The following is a 23075-nucleotide window of genomic DNA, read 5'->3' as shown; positions in this document are numbered from 1 at the left end:
TGTAACAGCCACGTCCGGCTCATTCAGCCACAGTTATCCCTCACCAAGGCCAGGCTGCAGCCCCTCAGCCAGTACCTGGGCATCAGTGGTGCAAAAGTTTTAATTTACTTAGTGTTTATACACCTTATTTTTAAGCTTCAACCTGTAAGCACAATTACCACTTGCTGATATATGTATCCTATAGATTGTCCACAATTGCCTGATAATAAGTACAGCAATTTCAAAGTGCAACTGAGCTCCCATCTGGAAAGTATTCCTTGATTTTGCTGAATTAAATAACAATTTTTTTTTTCAAATCTCCTAAGAGCCTGAAAGCATTAGTTTGAAAGTATGCTCAGTTCCATCTGAAGGCAAGAAAGCAGTTCAAGTATTTAAAAAATTAACAAGAATACTGCTTAATAACCATGGACATATGCATTTTTACAGCAATTAAATGTAAGATGTTTTTTCAAAGATTTCTTTTAAAATAAAAGCAGTGCCTACCAAACAGTTAAAATTTACTGAGCATTGCCACTTTCCAAACCTTAGTAAAACAAAGAAGCCGCTTAATGTCACTGACCTGGCAGCTGACCCTGGAGCTAAGGAACTTATTGAAAATCCCGAATTAACACTCCACATGATAACTGAAGCTGACAGTAAACACAAACAAGTAATTAGGATTACTAATACATTTAGACCACATTTTTTAAACTCCTTCAACTAGACCAGGTTGTTCACAGCCCCAGCACTTCAAGGGATAGGACATCCACAACTCTGGGAAACCTATTCCAGTGCCTCACCACCTTCACAGTCGAGATCATCTTCCTAATATCCAAACCTACTCTCATTTAAAGCCATTCCCCCTTATCTTATCACTACATGCCCATGTAAAAAGTCCTTCTTCAACTTTCTTATAAGTGCCCTTCAGGTACTAAAAGGTAGTAGATGACCCAGGTGCCTTCATTTCTCCAGGCTAAACATTCCCAGTTCTCTCAGCCTTTCCCCAAGGGGAAGATACTCCATCCTTCTAATCATGTTATTAGGACTGCAAATCATTCCATCAATTTCTTTTGAGGCCATGCAAACAAAAAAAAAATCTTTATTTTTTTACCATCTACTTTTATACTTGCTCATCAAAAATACATATAAATTATGTACATATATAAAATAATGAAGATGCAAAAAGAGGTACACTTACACTGAAATAAAAAATGTACCATAACAATCTTTCCAATTATTTTATGCTTATATCAAATTCAAACTGTAAATTAAACACTTATGTGTTTACTTTATGCATGATGATAGAGAATGAGGGGCTTTTATTCTTTTAATTATATGTAACAATATAAAAACAGCAGTGACTAAAACTGCAGTAGACTTAAAAAATAAAAAAACAAGACTACCTGAATATGCAACCACAATACAATTTATTTTTTGCATTTTCTCTGTGATTATAATTCAGTTTCAACTATGTATCTATTATTCATCTATCCAAGCACTATGGAAACTTGATTTTCCACAAGGTTTTTTAGAATTCAAACACATTTTATAACAGAGTTCTCTGCATACATTTTTCGACTACTTTTCTAACTTCCCCTTGAAGAGCAAGCACTAACATCTTTTACTCTCAGGTGCTTCTAAAGAACAGTAAGCCTTGAAAGTATACAGATGCCTTTTGTAAATACATTCAAAAATTGGCATTTTTCAACTACTGCATCACTTACAATTTGATCCTAGAAATCCCAATTAGAGATTATGCCTTCATTTACAAGAAACCATGAACCCACAGCCTTTTCCTGAAATGGCAGTAGAAATTACTGATAACACATTTAGGATGACAAAGTTTTCTGGTTACATTGCATATTGGTGGCTGGTGGTAGGCAGCTAAGTGCCTTTTCTTTACTGCTGAAACACAGCCTCTAAAATTTAATTCTTTATATGTGTTCAATTATCCCAGTAAAATAATAAGGGACATTTGAAACTTATGAGGCTTTCCTTGAAAACCTGAACGGAGACAGTATTTGCACATCCGGTTCTTTAAAAGCCTTACTAAGTTTCATTGGTTGGATGTTACACTGGAAGTGAGAAGTAAAATTGCCATTGTTATATTTAATTGACATATCTAATTAGTACATCTAATTCAGAAACATTCTTGATGGCATGTGGAGAATTGACAGCATGTCCACCAGACACACTCACAGAACACGATTACCACGCCATGAAATTTCACATATGCACAAAAAATAATCAGAGGACAGCTATCCCAGTATCGATTTTCACATAAGCATCATCTGCGTTTATGCTGTAAATGGATAAAGGATCAGGCATGGGAAGTGCCTCTCTGGATTGTAAATTGATCACAGCAGGATCATTTTCTTCCTAATACATTTTAAGATTTGCATATCATCCCGTTACATTACAGCCACCACTTGAGAGCATACAGACTGTGCACAGAGATACTCTTTTATCTGACTTCTAAAGTTCTTCCTGAACTTTGTGATCTTGGCAGCCTTCCCATTTCCGTGTATTAAAATATCACATTCACAGAATGAATTACAATCAAACTGGAAAGCATATCTCTGACTGCTCAACTTGAGCACAGAATTAAGTGAAGCAGACAAGTTAACACATTTTAATCTTTGAAGAATTGTCTGCTGGTCAGAAATTAATCTGATATTCAGATGACCCAGGATCACTTCAACACACCCTCTACAGTCAGTCTTTATGCCCTTCAGATGTACACTAAAGACAAGATACTCAGAAAATTAGACACGAGCATTCCTTAGTTTTTAGTGCAGATGTGCAAGAAGATGAATTCTTAACTTAGGTTCCTGAGTCCACTGTTCAGTGGTAGTAAGAATAAAGTTCTGCATATGGGGATTCACATTAGTTATTAGTTGTACACTATCATATCCACAGAATGGCTTTGTGTCTCACTCTGGCACTGGATCTGTGCTATTTATCCAAAACAAATGAGAAACAGAAATGGAAAAAGAACTGAGTAGGGCAACAAAAAAAGAGAAATGTTTCAAAATTGCTAAGTAGGAAGTTTGTTACAATGTTTCAACAGTGTTTATTTGTTTATTGCTATTTTGTTTACTAGTAATGAAACAGTTAAATTGTCAAAAAGTCCACATAGGTGCAGTTGTCTAGTCTGAAGAACAGAAATAGAAAAAAAAGTGAAATTGCAAACCCAAAGTACATAGTAAAAATGCAATTACTAATACAGTTTTGAAGATTCTATATAGGACGTTATCTACAACTCACTCTGCACAGAATGCATTTGTTACTAGGCAACCATCTAGTTAAGTAATTTTATTAGTTTTACTCTGCATCCAATGAACCCTGAAAATACTGTGATCTCAGTCCTCCATTTAGAATGTATTTAAAAATCTAGAGGTACTGAAAAAATGTAACCACACAGAAAGCACTATTAGAAGCCATATTATTCTCCCTTAGCTAAATATTAGGTATGCATTACTTTGTCTTAAGAAATGACATTTTGCATATATCTGTTAAGAGATTTCTATACCTGGCACAGTGTCAATTTTTCCTGACTGACAGAATGCCTTTTCATGCTATGCTTACTGTTTTGTTCCCAAACTAAGAAACAAAAATACCTCTGAACCTTTCTACAAATTAGTTTCACTGCTTTATCATAATATGAAAGACCACAAAATGTATGACAATCACTATTACATTTTAAACTCTAGAGTTGTATCACTAAAATGGAAAAACAGTCACCTATCAAATAATAAAAAATGAGATCCAGAATGACTTCCTGACATCCCTTCCATGCACAGTAAGAGAAAAGCCTCTGAAGATTAATTCAAATGTCTGATACATAATACTTTCTAAACAATGGAGATTAGGTTTCATTTTAAAAAAGTAGTTCTAAAAAAATAATTTTTACACAACTACAAGGTTGTGCAAAAGATAACAAGATAGACTTAGACTCATGTAAGACTCATTAGACATATGGCTGCACAACATACTGCCTAAAAATAACAACCCAGAGTAGCAAAAAAAAAGTATTAAATTTATCACAAGCTGATGAACTGACAGACTTTAAAAGACTATATAATTGAAAAGCAGCCATTAAAAAGGGATTCCTCTAATTGCTTTCTAAGCCCAACTCTATTCAATAATTTTATTGATGATATGCAGTACAAAACAAATGGTGACAAGAACGGCAGGTGACTGGCAGAATTAATATAACTTATGTGTGTGTCAGCCACACAGATAAATCTAGGCTGATAGCCGCACTCAAACTAAATTTCTTTTCATTTAGCTCTTACTATAACAAGCCACAGCTGCAAAATGAGACACTATTCTCAGGAAACATTCTTATAGCAATGAGTTAATCCTCCAGCAACTATAAAGAGGCTTTTTAGAGGATTTAACAAACAGGTACCTGCATGCAAGCCCCGAAGAAGATGTGTTAGCAAATTAAGTACATGCAGTTCTTAAAGGTATAAAAGGGATAGAAGTGCATAATTAAAGAGAATACCTCTGTATCTGCCAGAACCAAACTAACACAAAAGTTCTATCTATATCCAGTTTTGCTGACACGTTTTACAAATACAATTGTGAATATAGGGAAGTCCAGTGAAAAAAAGCCCCACAACACTATTGTTTGAAATGGAAAAATTATTGCAGGAGGCTTCAGTCACCTTGTTTGGTTTATCCTTTAATAAAAGATGCTGAGTAACTTGATTAGTTTATATAAGGAACATCAAAGAGACAGAAGACTAATAGAAGTCACTCAAGAGGAGAACTGAAGAACCAAATGAAATGCCACTGTCATTCTAGTCCCAGAAGACCCATATAGGAAGCACAGTGGGCTATCATTTGACACAAGACATACAGATCTAATCTGCTGGTTTTATGTCATTAGCTATCATCTTGACTTTTTTTTTTAACTGATCAAATTATCAAAAATCAAGAGTGGGATCCAAAGCATATAAAAATTCCTGATTAGATAACAATCAGACATTTGGCTTTGGGCGAGAAACAACTGAACTTGTCTGTCAGTGATCTTTAGTTAGGGGTAAAAGAGGGAATGAAAGGGGCAGAAAAAAAATAGGTAGAGGAAATAATAAGGCACTACAGATATTTAAAATGCAAAGAAAGAGCAAAGAAAACGACATTACAGCTGAAAGGAAAAGCTCCTTAAATTAGGTAGCATGAGAAAAGAAAGGTCAGAAAGGAAACGTGAGAATTTCCAGGGGAAGAAGAACTCCAACATCCCGTGGTCACTGCAGTCAAAGCTGCCTTTGATCTTCACTTCCCCAACAAGCCCCTCCTTTTTTGATGAGTAAAAGGTACAGCACAGCACCTCTCCTTGCTGAGTCCCCTACTGCCTGGAGGAGGCATTTCTCATCCATGTGTTTCAGGAATCTCCTGTATTCCTTGTACTGATGTGTTATCCCACCTTTAGTAATAGTAACTTTGTTGATATAATACAAAAACATAAAGCAACTGAAACTTAAACTTGAAGAACAAGACAGTGCTAAGAATGATATTTGTATGTCTAAGATGGCAGCTTCGATATCCCAAAATCTGAGAAAGCTTTAAATTTGGATCTTCTTTTATTTATTTTACCATTGACATATTGAGAGTAGGTATCAAAACTTGTGTACAACTCAAGTATAGTATTCAGTATGCTTTTTTGTGAAAAAATACCCATAAGCAACAAGGAAACCATCAAAATCTCTGAATAATTATAACAAAATACTTCAGTGGCCTATAAAAATTGTCAATTTTTTTCTTTCAAGCTAATAACCTTAGTATATTACAGTAGTGTGTAAAGTTTGATTAAAAAGTTTAAGCATTTCAGTTTTACATCTGCATTATGCTCTGGACTAAAACTTTAAACATCAAAGCTATAAATTGGATTCAAATAAGTTGTTTGATGTTATACCTACAGTATATAACAGAGCTCAGAGCAATCTTCCCACCAAAATGTTTAGCAAAGTCAATTTAAGTCACTTGCAAAAACATTCTCTAAAATTTGAAAAGTGCAAACATGCACAAATATGCCCTTCATTCTGCTATGAGTAAAACTGTCAGCAATTCCAATATATATGCTCCTTCCAGGTTTAAATAAAACCTAATTCTAAAAAATGCCATGAGTTAAAATGAGCGTGTTAAAGTCTTACAGTAAGTGGTATGACTCAGTGTTCATCTGGGGGAAAGTACATCAATCATTCAAGTATTTTGAGGTACAAATTAGGACAGACCTGCTAATGCATCAGGATAGTCCCGCTTTAATAATGCATTTGGATAGCTGCATTTTTACCTCATATCTCGGATCTCAAAACATTTTTTTCTGGCACAGTTGTAGGCCCAAGCATCTAGTTGAATACTAATTCTTAAAAAGACAAAAAGACCCCAACCCAATCCACTGTCTTTTTTCTCTGTTGTACACCATCTAAAAAAACACCCCTCATACCTCCAACGAAACAAGAGAGATGCTTTTTCTCTAAGACAGACAAACCCTGCAAAATGTAAAAGGCCCTACACTGTACATCCTGACCTGCACAGGAATCATCACATTGTCTCACATACAAGCTAGGGAAGTGTGATCCAGATGGAACTACAGGTACATGCATTACTGGAGTCACTATTAGTGATTTACAGAAAAGGCTGAAGTAATATTCAAAGGAATTTATCATAGTTCTGTTCTAGAAGTGATACAAGAAATGACTGTTCCTGATCAGATCAAAAATCAAACTACTTGAATGCACTGTCCCCTTCAGGAGCCAAAAGTGACAGTACAAAAAGTGGGAAAACGTTAATGATATCTACCACAATAGGTGTCAGTTACTACAGCCTCCAGTCTGATCTAGAGACCACTACTCTGCAATAGATTTTTGTTTGAATTACTTGTCCCTCTACTACAAATTAAGAAAAAACAGTCAATATTTTGGATGTCTTAAACCAGTATACAAATCAGGTAATTGATTTCAGCAATTACTGCAGTGCTGTAACTGACATAAGAATATTTCAGATTAATACTGTCCTTTGGTGCCTTTTTTTCATTTGTTTGTTTTTCAAGAAGCAAATAATTATTCTTACTTCCAGTGTGCATGAATACTGAACAAGTATGATACTTCCATATATATCAATGACAAGTAAGTTCTGTAGCTACTTTCAGAAAGGCTGGAGAGGAGATTGAAATCATTGAAGACAGAAGGACATTCCCCAGGGATGGGCTGAATATCCTGGGTTTTTTTCGTGCTCCAGGAACATTTATGAATTTGTATCAAAATACATAAAATGGAATTACAGGTAAGGAACAAAGCCAAGGAAATACAACTTTTTTTTTTTTTTTTCCCCACAAAGTAATATTAAAACATTAGATGTGATTTTTTTTACACTTTGAGCATCTATAACAGTTTTTTCACTAAACTCCAGGGATATTCTCCTGAAATCAGAAACATTATGTTGTCTTTTTTTATTGACTGCATAAAAGTTCCAGTAACTTCAGAGTTGTGGATGTATACTGCAAACTTCAAAGAACTATGCCTGCAAGCTCAGATGCTGAAGTATAACATTTCAGTGTAATTTTAGAAAGTAATCCTCTTATTATTTGTTTTCATATTAAAGAAACTCAAAACAATTGTACAAAACATCTCCTGTTTCTTTGTCCCTGGGCTCTCTGGGAGGCTTGCAATCTGAAATATTTTTGTCAGCAATTGTTTTCTACAGCACAATTCTAAGAAATTCTACAAGCACTTCTGCTTTCTTTTTAACTGTGGGTTTTTTTAGTGTACCTTTATACTGTAAATTTTCCCTCTCTTAAGCTACGTACTTGTAAAGATACATATGGGTCTCCATTACTGTCTATCTCATCAAATTAGAATAAATAAGGTAGTGAGATGGTCAGTTTCAAGATTTGTGTATTTTATTTCCCGACAGTTTCACTTAAGGAAGGGTTGCAACTGGGTAGCTTCAGCTCCAGATGAATTAAATTCCACCTCGGCAGGTAAAACAAGCCTTGAAATCCTAGATTAAAACACCCTATTTTAAAAGAGCTATTTTTAAAATGAGTGCTGAAGCAAGATACTGCTATATTACAATACACGCACTAAAGACAGGATTCAGTACCCAAGGCATAATTGCCTCAGATTTTATATTCCTTAAGTTACCTGCACAGGCATGCTAGACACAAAAGGGAAGGATCTATGGGAGATTTGTGAATCAGAAATGGAATGTCAAGCTCAGTAATGTAGAACAGATAAAATGGCTCTCACCATCTATTTTGGACAGATGGAGCCTACCTTACAAAATTTCATAGTAAGAAATTAGTAAGTCTTGCAATCTGACATGAAGAAAATGATTATCATGGTCACTGCTAAAACCTGAGATGCTTTACTATAAAGACACCTAAGGAAATCAAGGTTATCAAAACCATTTAAGAAAGAAAATACATCACCAAACAGCTCAAATTTAGTACCTTTGAAGTAGTCTAAAGGTAGCTTCTTCTAAAGAATTGTTACTTATATTTTTCTTTATACAGGAACTTCACACTTTTTGTCCTGGGTTAGGGCAGACATCCATTTCATTGTTTTCTTAGCGGAGTTGGAACCAGATGATTCAAAAAGCCTTAACAAGGTTAGTGTAGTCTTACCAAGGAAAAAAAAGCATCTTGAAAGCTAAAAGGCTTCAAGCATTTAACATGCTACAAATACAGCCATAAAAATAACTGTTTCATTTTAATTTGTTAGAGGTTACCTGTATAGATAGAGTTTTGCTCTTCATGACCAAAAAAAAAAAAAAAGGAAAGAAAAAATGCACTCTATCCTCCCTCTTCCCATTTTTTATTTATCTTAAATCCTTCCTTTTTATCCAGCCCCAAATTCCATGTTTTAGTTTACTTGTAAAAGCACATCTTACCATTGAGACCAATCTTATTTATTGCCTAACTCTGAATTCTTCTTTTGTACAAGATTCAAGGAAAAAATTCCTTTTCTACTTTTTTCCATTTCAAATCTTGATATGTAGAAAATGTCAGTAAATCATGAGGAAAAACAAAAGGACCCTTTACGGTAGACTAAAAATTATGTAGAATTTTCAGCACAGAAGTGCTGAAAGTTTTACCTAGATTTAAGACACTATTCTTAATTAAAACACAAAAGAAATTCTCTTAGGAAAGCTGCTAACATAAAATGAGCATTCCGGGTAAGAAAATAATTTCAATTTTGCTTGTGTTAAAACTTTAGCCTGATTATTATTTGCTTAAAAATATTTAATTTTCCTGTTACTTTTACAGTAGAATAAATTAGGCAAATAAATGATATGTAAGGAAACAGCACTGTAATAAACAATGCATTTAGGGATCTGATAGTTGATACAATACAGAAAGGAAGGTAGAAGACAAAACAATTTCTGCATTCTTAATACACAGCTTTAAAACAGAACAGTTGTAAAATAAATTGTAAACTGCCTAAGCATTGCTATTTAATTGTCTAAGCAGTTACCCTTTACAGTGATATCTATCTATTCTTGACCGAAACAAAATTATTTTGAAGATTTTTTTCTCTCTTACCTGTCGCAAAGTACGTGCTACTATACTTTCGAGTACTGGTCCTCTGTCTTCATGTAGTAGGTGAACTTCATCAAGGATCAAGAGTTTTACCAGCTGAGAGAGGGCTACATCACCAACACTTTTCCTTGTCACTACATCCCATTTCTCCGGAGTCGTCACAAGCATCTATTAGAGCAGAAAAAAAAGAAGAAATATTAAGCATGTATAAATTTATAAAAATATAGTAATTTAACATACAGCAAAGTAAATGCAATGTAGAACTTAAAGTTATCCTAAGTTTTACCTACTTTATATATGAGGCAGACAGTTTAGTGCATCTACATGTGTTGGATGGCCATTAGTAGGATTCCGTATGGAAAACCACATGGAAATGTCAACTAATGACTTCAAGCTACTGTGCTTCATTTGTATACATTTTCTGTATGAAAACATTGAACCAGCTATCCAGAACAAACTACTTATATAATCACTTAATGGTACTACCTATATAATCACTTAATGGTTGTGTTTCACTAAAATCATCTGTGATAAAATATTTCTAACCTTCTTCACAGCACAGTAAAAAACTATGACTCTCTCCTCACACCTAAGCTTGATAGTTTCCAGTTCCCCATGAAATGCTTTCTCCCTTTCTCTTTCAAGTTGTAAATTTTGATATCTTGATCCTTGCATTGGTAAAACAGATTGAACAACTTCCACCAGTCCTGGATATGTCACTTCCAAACTTCATTGTTTCATGTAGATTTGTCAGGCCAACTCTCCAGCCTGTCAAGGTCCCCTTATATGACAGCACAATCCTCTGGTGCATCAGCCTCTCCTCACTGTCTGCTCAGCAACCCATACATCAACAAGCTTCTTTATGAGGATAAACTATCAAAGGTTTTACCGAAATCTAGGTAGACAATATCCACTGCTTTTCCCACATCTACTTGGCCAGCCATTTCTTGCTAGAAATTTATCAAGCTGGCCAAGCATGAGACTTCCCCTTGGCAAAGCCAAGAACACTACTCATGATGGGATTTTCTTGTCTTTTATTTATATGAAAACTGTTTTAAGATTAGCTGTTCCATCACCTTCCCATATGAGGCTGGCCAGACATGGGTCCTACTTCTTGCCCTGGTTGAAAATAGGAGTGACATTTGCCTTTCTCCAGTCTTTGGTCACTTCTCCCAGTTATAACAGCTGACCAAAAATTATCAAGAGTGACACTGCAATGACAGGAGCCAGCTTCCTCAGCACCTGTTGTTGCAAATCAATCAGACTACGATCATACGTGTCCCCTGTTCTCTTAAGACTTGATCTTCTTCCACCAAGGGTACACCTTAATTGCTCCACACTTTCCCCCAGCTGCTGGAACTCTGGATTCCTCAAGGCCAGCCTTGCTAGTGAAGACTGAGGCAAAGGCTGCATTCATTACCTCAGCCTCGTCTGTGTCCTGTGCCATTCACAGGCCCCCTGCCTCATTCAGCAATGGGCCCAGATTGTCCTTAGTCTTCCTTTTGTTGTCTTTCCTGTTTACTTTGATATCCATAAGCAGATTCAATTCTGTCTGGACTTCAGCTTTCCTAACTTCAATCCTGGATGGTCAGACAATGTCCCTGTATTCCTCCCAGACTGGATATCCTTGCTCCCTCACTCTGTATGCATGCTTCCTTTTTTTTGTGTATGACCTGGAGCAACTTGTTCATTTATGCTATTCATTCATTTCTGCCCAAGTTCCTATTCACTGGGATGGACCACTCTTGAACTTGAAAGAATATTAACCAGCTTTCTTGGTTTCTTGAACTCTCTCTTCCTTCCTGGGCCTTATCACATGGCACTTTTCCAAGCAGATCTCTGAAGTGGCCAAACTCTGCTCTCCAGGGTTGTGAGTTTCCTTTCTGATCTGCTCCTCCTCAGGATGCTGAACTCCAACATCTAATTGTTGCTATGATCAAGTCTGTCTTCAATCTTGACAAATCAAACAAGTTCCTTCTCGTTTATGAGATACAGCGAAGCACCTCTCCTCCAAGTCCTATCTACAGAGGAAGAAGTTCTCATCAGTGCACTCCAGGACCGTCCTGGATTGCTTATGCTAATGTTTTTCAAAATATGAAAAAAATGTTTCTTACAAAATGCATTTATGAATTCTTTTTATCCTCTTGGTCTTCTCCATGAGATATATTCTGATAGTATTTATTAATTTTCAGAAAAATATTTTTTCCCTGCACTGTTACACAATATTGTTCCAGTCCAATTATTTTACCATCAGAATATATCAGTTTTTACTAATTACCAAGAACTACTACTGAAGACACTTTGTGATAGTACAGAAAAAAGACATTCATTTCCTGCAACATTTAAAACTTTACACATGAAAGACTCACTGAGCCACTATTATCTCAGAGACTGGTGGTATCCAGGGGGTATTTTCATGGTTTGTTTAAATATTACTGGGTGTATTTTTTTAGCAAATACAGATTTTACAAATGCTTGTACAAAATAGTAGGTGTAAAAATGTATGTCCATAATTTAGGAACTGAAATGTAACACTGCTACAGATGCAGCTGTTAGCACTTTAAAATGAGCCATATCAACCACAAAATATTAGCAGCTGTACTTCCACAGAACATTAATTAGCAAACAGTGAGGGAATATATTTAGCAATGCATATTAAGGCTTTAAGGTGTGAAATACTACAAATGCAAGCTACTTAGCTAATTTGCTAAATCTAAATTGACAACATTCAGATCACAGCTTTTTTTTTAATGTCAGTCATGTTATCAGGATATATATTTAAAATTGTATCATTAATTCTTCTGTTTCTGAGTGATGACTAAATATCCCTTATAATAGTGCTTTACTTTGATTTTGTTTTAAAATAGAAATACATGCAAAGCAATGACCTGAATTAAAAGCTATACTAAATGAGACAGTATATTAAGTAAGAAAAGAGATCTCCAGATAATGTTTCGCTAGAGAATATTACATTTATTTTTCAGACAGAAATTACAGCTGGGGAAAAAAAATTCTCAAAAATCCCACCCAAACAGATCAGCTTTGTAGCTGCAAATTATAAATGGAATTCAAATATATAAAATGGTTTTTAAAAACATCAGCTAAAAGAAATTGCTATCAGCAAAGACTAACAAAGATTATTTTTTGCAATTAAAATAATAAACCAAACAGCATTATGAGTCATCGCATTATTAGTTTTAAATGCAGTAGTGGCATTTCTTCTTATAATTAATTTTCAGAGACAATATATTTTATCCTTTAAGTTTTAAAATCAAAGCTCAGATTCAGGAAAAGGATTCTGCTATTTCTTAGGGGGCATGAGAAGGACACAGAAACCAAATATTAAAAGATCTTTTTAATATTTTCTTCTATTACAGGGATGTGAGTTCTCAGCACACTGAGAAGTGTGTTCATTTATATTGCTATTTCACCACTTCACCTCTTTCAGTATTGAAATCGCTAGAAAATAAAGTGTCACATTTGTTTAATGAACTGCAACTCATGCAAGATATTTCAATCTGGTTTTTGTATTAGGATATGGCTGAATAGAAATGGGTTAACTGTCAATATTTTACTGCCAAGTAAAGTTTCTCCATACATGCAGACTTCTCTTTTCCCAGTTTTTTTTGATTATCATTTGTTATTCTGCACAGACTTTTTCTGTTAGGGAAACATGGGCTTTTCATAAAGTCTTTTGTCTAAAGTGAGGATTGTCACTCAAATTCACTGTTACACCAAAAGAGTTACCTATTTAAAAGACATAATCCGAACTCAAAATTATGTCATTTAGCTTCAAGGTTATTTAACATATCCCTAGATGGTTTTACATAATTTTCAGGTAAGAACTAAAAAAAAATTTCATTATTTCACTTTCAAAAATTATGTCAAAAGGGACAACACTAGGTGATAACTTCAACATCAATTTACAAAATTTCAAGAGACAATTAAAATGCATTTTTCTGTAATTGCATGATTTGCTAATTATTTTTGTCAGGTTCTCTTCAGTCCCCTTTGAAGCCAGATTTCATGGTAAAAGGAAGTTACATTTTCACTACAATTTCAGAAGATCAACATGTTGAAAATTCTGGGGTTTGTCATTGTTTGGGGGTTTTCTGAATCTGAAAAGGCTTATTGTCTTACTAAAATCAAACGATCTTCCAATCATTTCTACAGGGCCAACACTCTTTTCCAGGAGTTGGCACAGCCTTGAAGGTTTACATTTTCAATAGCTTACTCTCAATTCTTTGAATTTCTTTGCTACTTTTAAGTTCTCCCAAACACATTTTGCCCATGACTAGTGCCTGTTTTCTGCTTGAATAATTAGGAGACCCATTCTGAGCCTAGAAAAACAAGGGTAATCACCTCAAATTTACACTCCCACAGGTCTAAACCACGTATGAAAATATTTCAGAACAAACTACATAAAAACTTAGTTACAACATGCCATACTACAAAATTCACTACTTTTAAGTTCAAGACCATTTTTGAGAACAGTTTTTGTCTTTAGCCACTTCAGCCTTCGTCTGTCACTCATCTGACCTGTTGTCCCTTTCATAAACACAACAATAAATCAAAACTGAGACACACACCCTACCTCACCCCCAACTTCCTGACTACTATAATTGCAATAAAATAATCAGAATACACCTGGATCACTCTTCCTATGTGCCAGATATCATCAGAACACGTCTAAAGTACTGGTTGACTCTGATCTCAGCTTAAACATCAACTAGGATGACAGGAAAAAGCCCCATGCCCTGTGCTTGAGGATGTTGTATTTTAATACATGGTTACACAGATTTCTGTAACATAAAAAGTAGAAAAGTACTTGGTACTGAGACTGGGTATTCTGAGTATCACCACCATTCCAAAAATAAGCCTGCATGCTGCCATACTGACAACAGAGCAGCAGCAGTCTAGTGCCTTTACTCTGCACAAGATGTAATATGGGCAATATGTAATATGAGCCCAAATATGGGCTCCTTTATAATATCAAAATAGTGAAAACAGACTAAAATGGTACACACATACAAACTTTCAAACATTCGACATATAAGTTTGAATTCATACATACTGAGCATTAGAATCTATCATTCTTCCTAGAAAGAAACTGTAGAATAAACTCAAGATTATAATGAACAAATCCAGAGGCCTTTGCATCAGGAAAATATTGTGGATGTCAAATGATGACAATAATAAAGGTCGTATGTTATGGGAAGTTTCCAAAAAGAAATTATCTTCCCAAAGCTGGATCAAGATCCAAAAACATGTCGTAACCATATGTCATCTCACACCTGCAGCCCATATTTTCATATTTAACACACCTATACAGAAGCACTTCTTCCTCTTTGAAACCATCAGAATTATGACAAATAAACAGCAAATATTCAATTTATTTTATATTTCGCTGTGAAGTTCACGATATTACTTCTCAAAGCATTGATTAAATCTGCAAGAAATACATGTTTCTACTGTAATTTCATCCTTTATTTGCTTTATCCTCTTAACAGCCACTTCTTTTTCATTTTGCATTAACATTTCTTTGTACCTTTCCCACTTTCTATAAAGTAACTCTCAATATAACAGTATCCTTAGGAAAGAAAAAAGAAAACTGAATCTTATTATACAAAAAACCACTCTGATGCCTGTGGCTATGTGAGCACTATTCTCTAAAGACTCCCTCCTGTGCTCCTCCTGCTCAGTGACCAATGATGCTGGACTTACTCACTTTGTTATTAGCACAAAAAAGTCCCATTGAAGATATGACAGCCAAAACTAAGGGGACACAAAGAGACAGAAACAGCTAAAATATAACCTGGAATCAACTGAAATATTTATAATGCACTGGAAAATACAAATTAGTTATTTCAGGAATTTGCTTTTTAACAACATAAAACCATGATTGGATACAAATGTGAAGAATTTTATCATTTGCAGATTAGAAAGAATTCTCTTACTAAAATTAAATGCGACAAAATCAAGCATCATTCGAAATAGGGGAATTCGGTAAACTTTCAAACAGAAGTGTTTTCTGAAGTGTCTCAATGCTGGAGAAGAAACAATTTTAAGGTCCCATTCATTAGAATACACAGTTTAAGAAAAAACAGAGCATATGTATGAAATACAAGCCCTAAGGGTCTAATAGCCTTGGAAGGCTATGAACCAGCCCCTTTCTATGTTCTGTAGTAAATTTGTCTCCACAACAGTGACTTGCCATGAATGGATAGCAGTAAAGAATTCTGCTCTAGCCACTGCTGCTTTATCGTTACAATTCAATGACACTTTCTCAAAGATCGACTTCTGTCGATTTCTATTAGTAGAACTTCCTTGTCTTTATTGTTTTCACCTTGCTACTGGTCTTCTCTACACTCCTGCTCCTTTACACACATCTACAACTTCCCCATATCTCATCCTAGAGGAAGCTTTGCTCAGTCACAGCCAGTGCTCCTCATCTTCTGACAGCTTTTTGGCAAGGGGGCACAGACAACCTACACAGTTTACTCAATTCATGCTGTAACTATTTATCTTGGTGGCTTGTTCTGGCAGGAAACTCACTGCAAGATCTTAACTTTTGCAAAAATGGAGACACACAGAACTGCACACAGCTACACACATCCACCCAGAGCAGACACTCATTGGAATGCAGCATATTCTGCAATTCTGTAGGCAGAGCTGCTATGCTGGGGCTTCATATGATTTGAAAATATTTCCCTTCTAATAAGTGTTACTTTGGAGCTTCTCACAATTTTTAATATTAGATAGCTGATATCACACCCTACGAGGGACACATTGCCAGTTTAGCACTCTTTGATGTAAAACTCCATCAAAACATGTTACATGAGCAGCAACCTGCAAGTCATTTTCATAATGCTGGTTTTATTCCTCTTTTTATGGCACTCTTACTCTGTGATTTATTCAAGCATTTAAAAAAACCTCATGTGAGCTGGAGCTCAGGCAGGGAGTGGAATAAACATACAGAAAGTAAAGCAGAGGGCAGCAATTCAAAACGAGAATCCAAGGTAGGACATAATAAATAATGAATGCAAGTATTTTGCTCTTCATAGATCAGAAACAACCATCTGATGCTGTGTTTAACACAGTTAAAACAGAATTAGGTTTCTAGTAAAGCAGATTCCTTACCATACAAAGATACGCAGATGAGGAGTATGCCCATGTAGTTGAACAGATGATGTTCTAACAAATCTGAACATGTATTTGTGGTTTTAAGTAATGTCAATACAAGACCATATATAGACACACATACATACACACATATATACATATATGCATCTTAGAAACATTTAATAATAAGACTACACTTACAAGAAGTATTAACATAAAAGACTGAATTTATCATGCTAGGAAGACTTACAAAAGAGGTGCATTATATTGATGTATTGACATTTATTAGAAGCAATTAGTAAGTCACCAAAGTTAACAGCAATTGTCAATCAACAGCAGAAATCAACAAGGGATTGTAACAGCTGTCTCTTGGAACTTAAAATATCCAGTGACTTTTTAACTGAAGCAACATAACTCTGTTCAGCTTATTTTATTTTATAATGAGTCCAGGAATGCACCATGGTTTAGTTCCTTTACAGAACCTAGCTATTCCACCTAATGAAAAGTGATTGACAATGTATCAGCACATTGACTTAGCAGAGCTGAGATACTTATGACACATTCTGTTGAATTGATTCTTTTCAATATTACTTTATTTGTTGCATACTCAGTTTCATAATTATGACTTACAGATTTAAGGCTGTGTGTGAAGATTTAAAATTTTATGCTCTCAGCACAATCCTGGATGTCACAGATACGACAAAATTCATTTAGAAGTTCCAGTACTACTTTAAGACCTCAATACAGCAGGCTCTGACACAGTAAAAATAAACTGGATAAGACAGTACAACTAGTAATTTCCCTTTGTTGCTAATGTGAAAGTCCTTAAGTTCTTTATAATCATACTAAAAGAATATGGAGTAGTTTTCATGTGGACTAGTTACATTAATCTGAGATGAAACCACAGAAAACAATGTGTATTATAATCACAATAGTTATATTGAATAATAGGATATGAGCACCTGCTCTCTGTATTCTTTTTTCCCATGACAAAACAGTCTGTTTAAAGTCAGAACAAACCTTATTTTAAAAATCATAGCAAGGAAGAACAGCTTGCATGATTCTGTGAAATACATTTCTGATATTGTAAGATATATAATTAGCTACTCAGACTTCAGGTTTAAATAATGATCTAAGTGTTTTAAAGGAGCTTGATCCAAAACATTACCCTCTTTTCCTGTTTGCTGTTAATCAGTTCACCAATTACAGTTTTACTAACCTCTGATATACTACTGTCAGGTCTGATTGATGCCAAAAGCTCCCTTAATCAAATCTGACAACTTAGAGCAAGTGCCTGTCTCTTGAGACACTGCATCCAGCCTGCTTGTTTTCAAATCTTCCCAGTGCTATTTTGCATTTCCTTCTCCCCTAGCCCTTTTTTCATATCTAATAGAGACACAACAGAAAAACAACAAAACATGACTATAGAATACATTTGTGTATGTTTTGATATATCATTATAGCAATACTTGGGGTAAGATTGTTAGTTTAAGTATTTACAAGGAAAAAGTAAGAACAAGGAGATTTTTTGAAAATTGAAGTTTCTGAGAAATCCAATATTGTTGCTTGCTTGGTGGTTTTGTTTGATAATTGTGGGCTTGTAAGGAGTTTTTTTCCTTTTTCTTTTTTTTCTTTCATAGCTGCAAGGAAGAGGGTTTCAAAGTTGTTACTCCTCTGTTCTACAAGGAAACTTTAGGCTCTGGTTGCACAGCTTCAGGAGACAAAGATAAAAGACTACCTCAGCTCCCAGCTTTTTCAATTTTTTTATACTGGTATGCTTTTAAGATTCATCACAGGGGTCCTCTGTATCTCATAAACTGTAAATATTAAAAGGTTCAGAATAACTTTTGTTGACATAATGATAACCTTTGATTTATTTATTCGTATTTTAAGATTATCTAGATTTTTCCCCCCGTTCTGCTCCTGTCAAGCCTTACCCCAAGATGTGGATTAACCCAACATTATGGGAAAAAGGACCAAAGGGCAACAGTGACATTTTGTTTCAAATATCCTTTTTCACACACCTTTACTCAACAGTTTTATTTTCTATCACAGATTTGTATGTAAGAGGGAGCAAGTTCGGTTTCCTTGTCTCCAATCAGGTTTTTTCAAGAATCAATGCAAATCACTGATATGGAGGCATACTAAGTGTAAGATGAAAAGAAAAAGGCCTTGGTTCAGCTGAGATGCTGATATTAAACAGATACTGCATAAGAAGTCAATTTTGTGACACCTGTTTACCAAATGACAACTCAAACACCAATTCATTTGCTTGCATGCAAACGAGATTTCATGAAATTTTCCTTTCAAGTTTACACTCCAGAGAAAATTATGTCTGCTAATATTAATGATAACCAGTCTTGAAGGTAATTTTAACAGACCTACAGCAAGATTTTCAGATTTATATTGTCTGGTTACATTAGCTAAGAACTAGCATGCCCTTTGGATTTCAGCAGGATTCTTCAAGCACCAAGAGGAAATATCAACAGTTTGCTGTTGTAATGACAGGATCAAATCCCAGAGTTCCACAGGAGTCTATGCACCTCAATACCATTGCATATTTTCATGAGTAATCCCAGTAATAGACTACAGATTATATCCACTAAACATTACATTCATATTACGCTGGACAGAGCTGTAAACACATTGGAGGATGGAGTAAGAATTTTAAAATGTCTTAATAAGTTAAAGAACAGATGCATTAATGCACGAGTCAGTAATATAATTTCAATATTCTACACTGAGGATAGGATTTATCTTACCTATCTTACCAGCTAATTTAGAGAACTGCCCTCAAAATTAGATGTCTAGGCTCCCTCTAGCTGGTTCAATTCATCCATCTAAGTATGAATCAGCCTTAGAAGTCTTTTCTCTGTTGTGTTCTCCCTACGACTTTATGCAACCAGTTTAGACCAGTTGCCTACATGGCTAAAGCCAAAGTAGATGCATCTGACCCTTAGGAATAGTCATCCAACAAATGCAGGATGTAAAACAACTGGCAAGGCAATAGCTGGACAGCAAAAAGAGAAAGAGCAGATCAGTCTGCACATGAACCAAAAATGCTCTACTGATGCAAAAATTGAAACCTTGAAGGAGAAATGCTGCTATTTGGACATGCTAAATAAACCTTGCACTCTGCTCGGCAGCAATATGATCTCGGGGCAATGCATTATGTTCTGGGCAACTTATTTCAAGAAGCACAAACTAACTGAGAGTCCGGAAGTGAAAAATGAGAATGACTAAACATAAATGAAGCATGACCTTTACAAAAAGTTTAAATAAACTGATGCTTACGCTAAATAAACATGTCTGAACAGAGATAACTACAACTGCAAGAGACTTTGGAAAGCAAATAGCGGTGACTGGGGAAGACAGACTTCAGGTAAGGAAAGTGGTAAAAAAATTTGATTAGGATGTAGGCTGAAAATAGGTTTCCATTTAAAAAAAATAAATCTTCTAACAATGAAGATAGGTAAGCCCTGAAGGAGATTTACCAGAAAGTTTAGGAAAGCTCCATGATCAGTGTGCTGTAAAATGAAATTAGATCAATATTTATCAACAGTGAAATATATATATTAGTTTTCTCAGTAGGAATAATCAGAATAATTCTCATACTATTTTGTATAGTTTTAAGATCAGCTTACAATGTAAACAAAAAACACCTTTCAAATTTCAATAATAAGTAACTTAAGTAACTATGTATGATATATTGCCTAGATAATATATTCTACTCTATATTAGTAATTTAATATGCTACTAATAAATACCCTGCTAGTACTGCATGCTGTAATATAAACCACTAGGCACTTCATGATACCAAAATGTTTTGTTATAATTAGAATACTTTATACTAATATCACATACATTCTGATTTTATTGTAAATTACACTACATTTTATTATAGTTATTGTATGTAAAGTGATTCTTCAGTGTTGGAGGCGCTTAAAATTTTTCTTTGATGTAGTATAGAAAAAGCTGTAGTCTAAATGCAGTCAAATTTAGCATTGTTATCTGCAATATTTGTAAGCATTAATTTGAAGTATAATGTCTGGGGTACTCCACAAATAAATCACAATAAACGCTAGACAACCTAAGACATTCTGTTATGTACAAAATGACAACTTAGGGGATATAAACTCTCAATTCCCCTGATGCTATTTTGTAATTTACTTGTATTTTCAACTGACCAGAAGCAGTTAAATTTGAAAAAGATCCAAAAAGAGGCAAACACTCCCTGAGCAACCTGTCCTCAAGTCTGCTCAAATGAGCTATCTTTTTGCAGAGGAATAGTCACTCAGCAGGCACAGCTGTTATTCTGCAATTTTTACATCTAAATCAAAGATAATTGGACTTCTGAGTACATTTAAATTGTACTCTGGGAAAAGGGTCTAACTTAATGCATCATTTGCATTAACTATAAAAGACTGCGTTTTCATCCTGTAAAATTTACTGTGCTTAAAAAAGTATTTGGAAGTGCAAAACAGTTACTGAGTAATTTTAAAGATGTGTAGACACCTTTTGCACAGAATCTCTTCAGTTATAAAAGACCATTAAACCAAACAGAAGTAAATCATTCTTCTAAATTCTTCATAGATAAAATATTAATGGTAATAGAGACTCCTGAAAATTACTTTCCTCCAACTTTTACTGAAGATCTTCAGTGACAAAAAAGCCTGAGACAAAATCTATAATATTTTATTTGGTGTTTTAATAAGTTCATTAGTTAATCATATGCAGATGAGCTGTTAGTTCATACCACAAAGTACTTCAATTTCAGATTTTCTGATAGTAGTTTAAGAACTTAAATTGAGGCATTCTTTATTGTTACTTACTGAGATTCATTGTACTTCACAATTTAACATTCAGACAATTTTAAGGATTGTATTTTAAGGATTTTTAGTCTTAATTTTACATATAAAAATATGAAAAGAAAAATGCTTATTAGCATTTCATCACTAGAAAAGAAAATCTGAACATTTTCTAACAAAATGTCATCTTTAATGATTACACAGAAACATTCTAACAGGCAAAATAGCATCTAAAACCTTCCTTGCTCATCTTTTACTGATATATGCAGTAAATATCAGATAGGCAATTCCATCAAAATAGACTAGTTTTGATTTTCACAGAATTACAGCAAGGATAAGTTTGGAAGTCACCTCTAGAGATCTACTCATCCAATCCAATCCAATGCACTGCTCAAGTCAGCATAACCTAGAGGAGTCTGCTGAGCACTGCATACAGACATGTATGCAGCATCTCTCAGATGATACTTAAAGTCTTTGAAGACTCCACAGCTTGTCTAGACCAACTTCCAACATCTGAAAAACCCCACAGGAAAAAAAATCAAGTCCCACATTTACAGAGAATTTCCTGTATTGCAGTGTGTGCCCACTCTTTTGTACTCCCTGGGAACTGCTGATGTCTGGCTCAGTCTTCTTTACACACAAATACACAGTGTACTCAGATCACACCTATCTGAGCTTTTCCATATCCAGATTGAATGACCCCAACTTGCTTTGCCTCTCCTCACATGTCAGATGTTCTATCCCTCAAAAACCTTCATGCCTTTTTGCCAGAATTGCCCTAGTATGTTCCTCTCATAAAGGGGAGCCCAGAATTGGACCCATTACCACAGATTTGTCTCACCAGGGCTGAGCAGAGAGGAACAGCCACCTCCTTTGAGCTGCTGGCAATACCCTTCGGAAATGCAGCCCAGACTGAAGGGGATGTTGCTGGCTCACATTCAATTTGTTTTCCACCAGAATATCCATTATCTTTCCTGGGAAGCTGCTTTCCATCTGACCAGCCCCTAGCCTGGATGGGTTCATAAAAATACTCCCACACTTCTGTGTAGGACGTGCCATGAACTCTGGAACTTCACAAGATCTCTGTTCGCCCATTTTTCCAGTCTCTCAAAGTCACTCTGAATGACTGGGCAACCATCTGATCTGTCAACCACTCCTCCCAGTTTTGTACCATCTGCAAAATTCCTTTGTTTCCTCACAGAGGACCAACACGACTTTTCAAAGGTAATCAAGAATGACCTCACGATAACTTTGACCAGGTCCCTCAGGACTTGGGAGAAAATAACATTAGATTGCATTAACTTGTATCATGCTCAGTTTGTCTGCACATTTCCATACCTGAATTTATTCCACCAAGCGTTGAATTTTCCTTCTCTGGATTTTCCCATTTGTCTCTGGGCTTGGGATTGCTGAAAGCCAGGCCTAACAATTAACGGCCAAAGCAATGAAAGCATTAAGTACCTCAGCCTTTTATATGACTTTTGTCATCAGGTACCCAGCTCCATTTAGGAGAGGTTTTCTCCAATTTTTCTTTTGCTGTACACCCAAAGAAACCTTTCTTGTTACCCTTCACGTACACTTCTGGTCTTTTTCCTTACCTAATCCTGTCTCTTCAT

General features: G+C 35.2%; 1 protein-coding gene across 1 annotated transcript in view; it reads right to left on the bottom strand.

Annotated features, from left to right (window-relative positions):
- Nucleotides 1-23075, bottom strand: part of ASCC3 (activating signal cointegrator 1 complex subunit 3) — a 254485-nt gene that overhangs the window by 148742 nt on the left and 82668 nt on the right. The window contains exon 11 of the mRNA XM_066179496.1: nt 9533-9697. Coding sequence (XP_066035593.1) covers nt 9533-9697 — 165 coding nt within the window. The remainder of the gene's footprint in view (nt 1-9532; nt 9698-23075) is intronic.

This window comes from Chamaea fasciata, unplaced genomic scaffold (assembly GCF_029207755.1).
Source record: "Chamaea fasciata isolate MVZ Bird 193981 ecotype frontalis unplaced genomic scaffold, bChaFas1.0.hap1 SCAF_3, whole genome shotgun sequence".
NCBI classification, from domain to species: Eukaryota; Metazoa; Chordata; class Aves; order Passeriformes; family Sylviidae; genus Chamaea; species Chamaea fasciata.
This window is presented reverse-complemented; position numbering and strand designations above follow the sequence as displayed.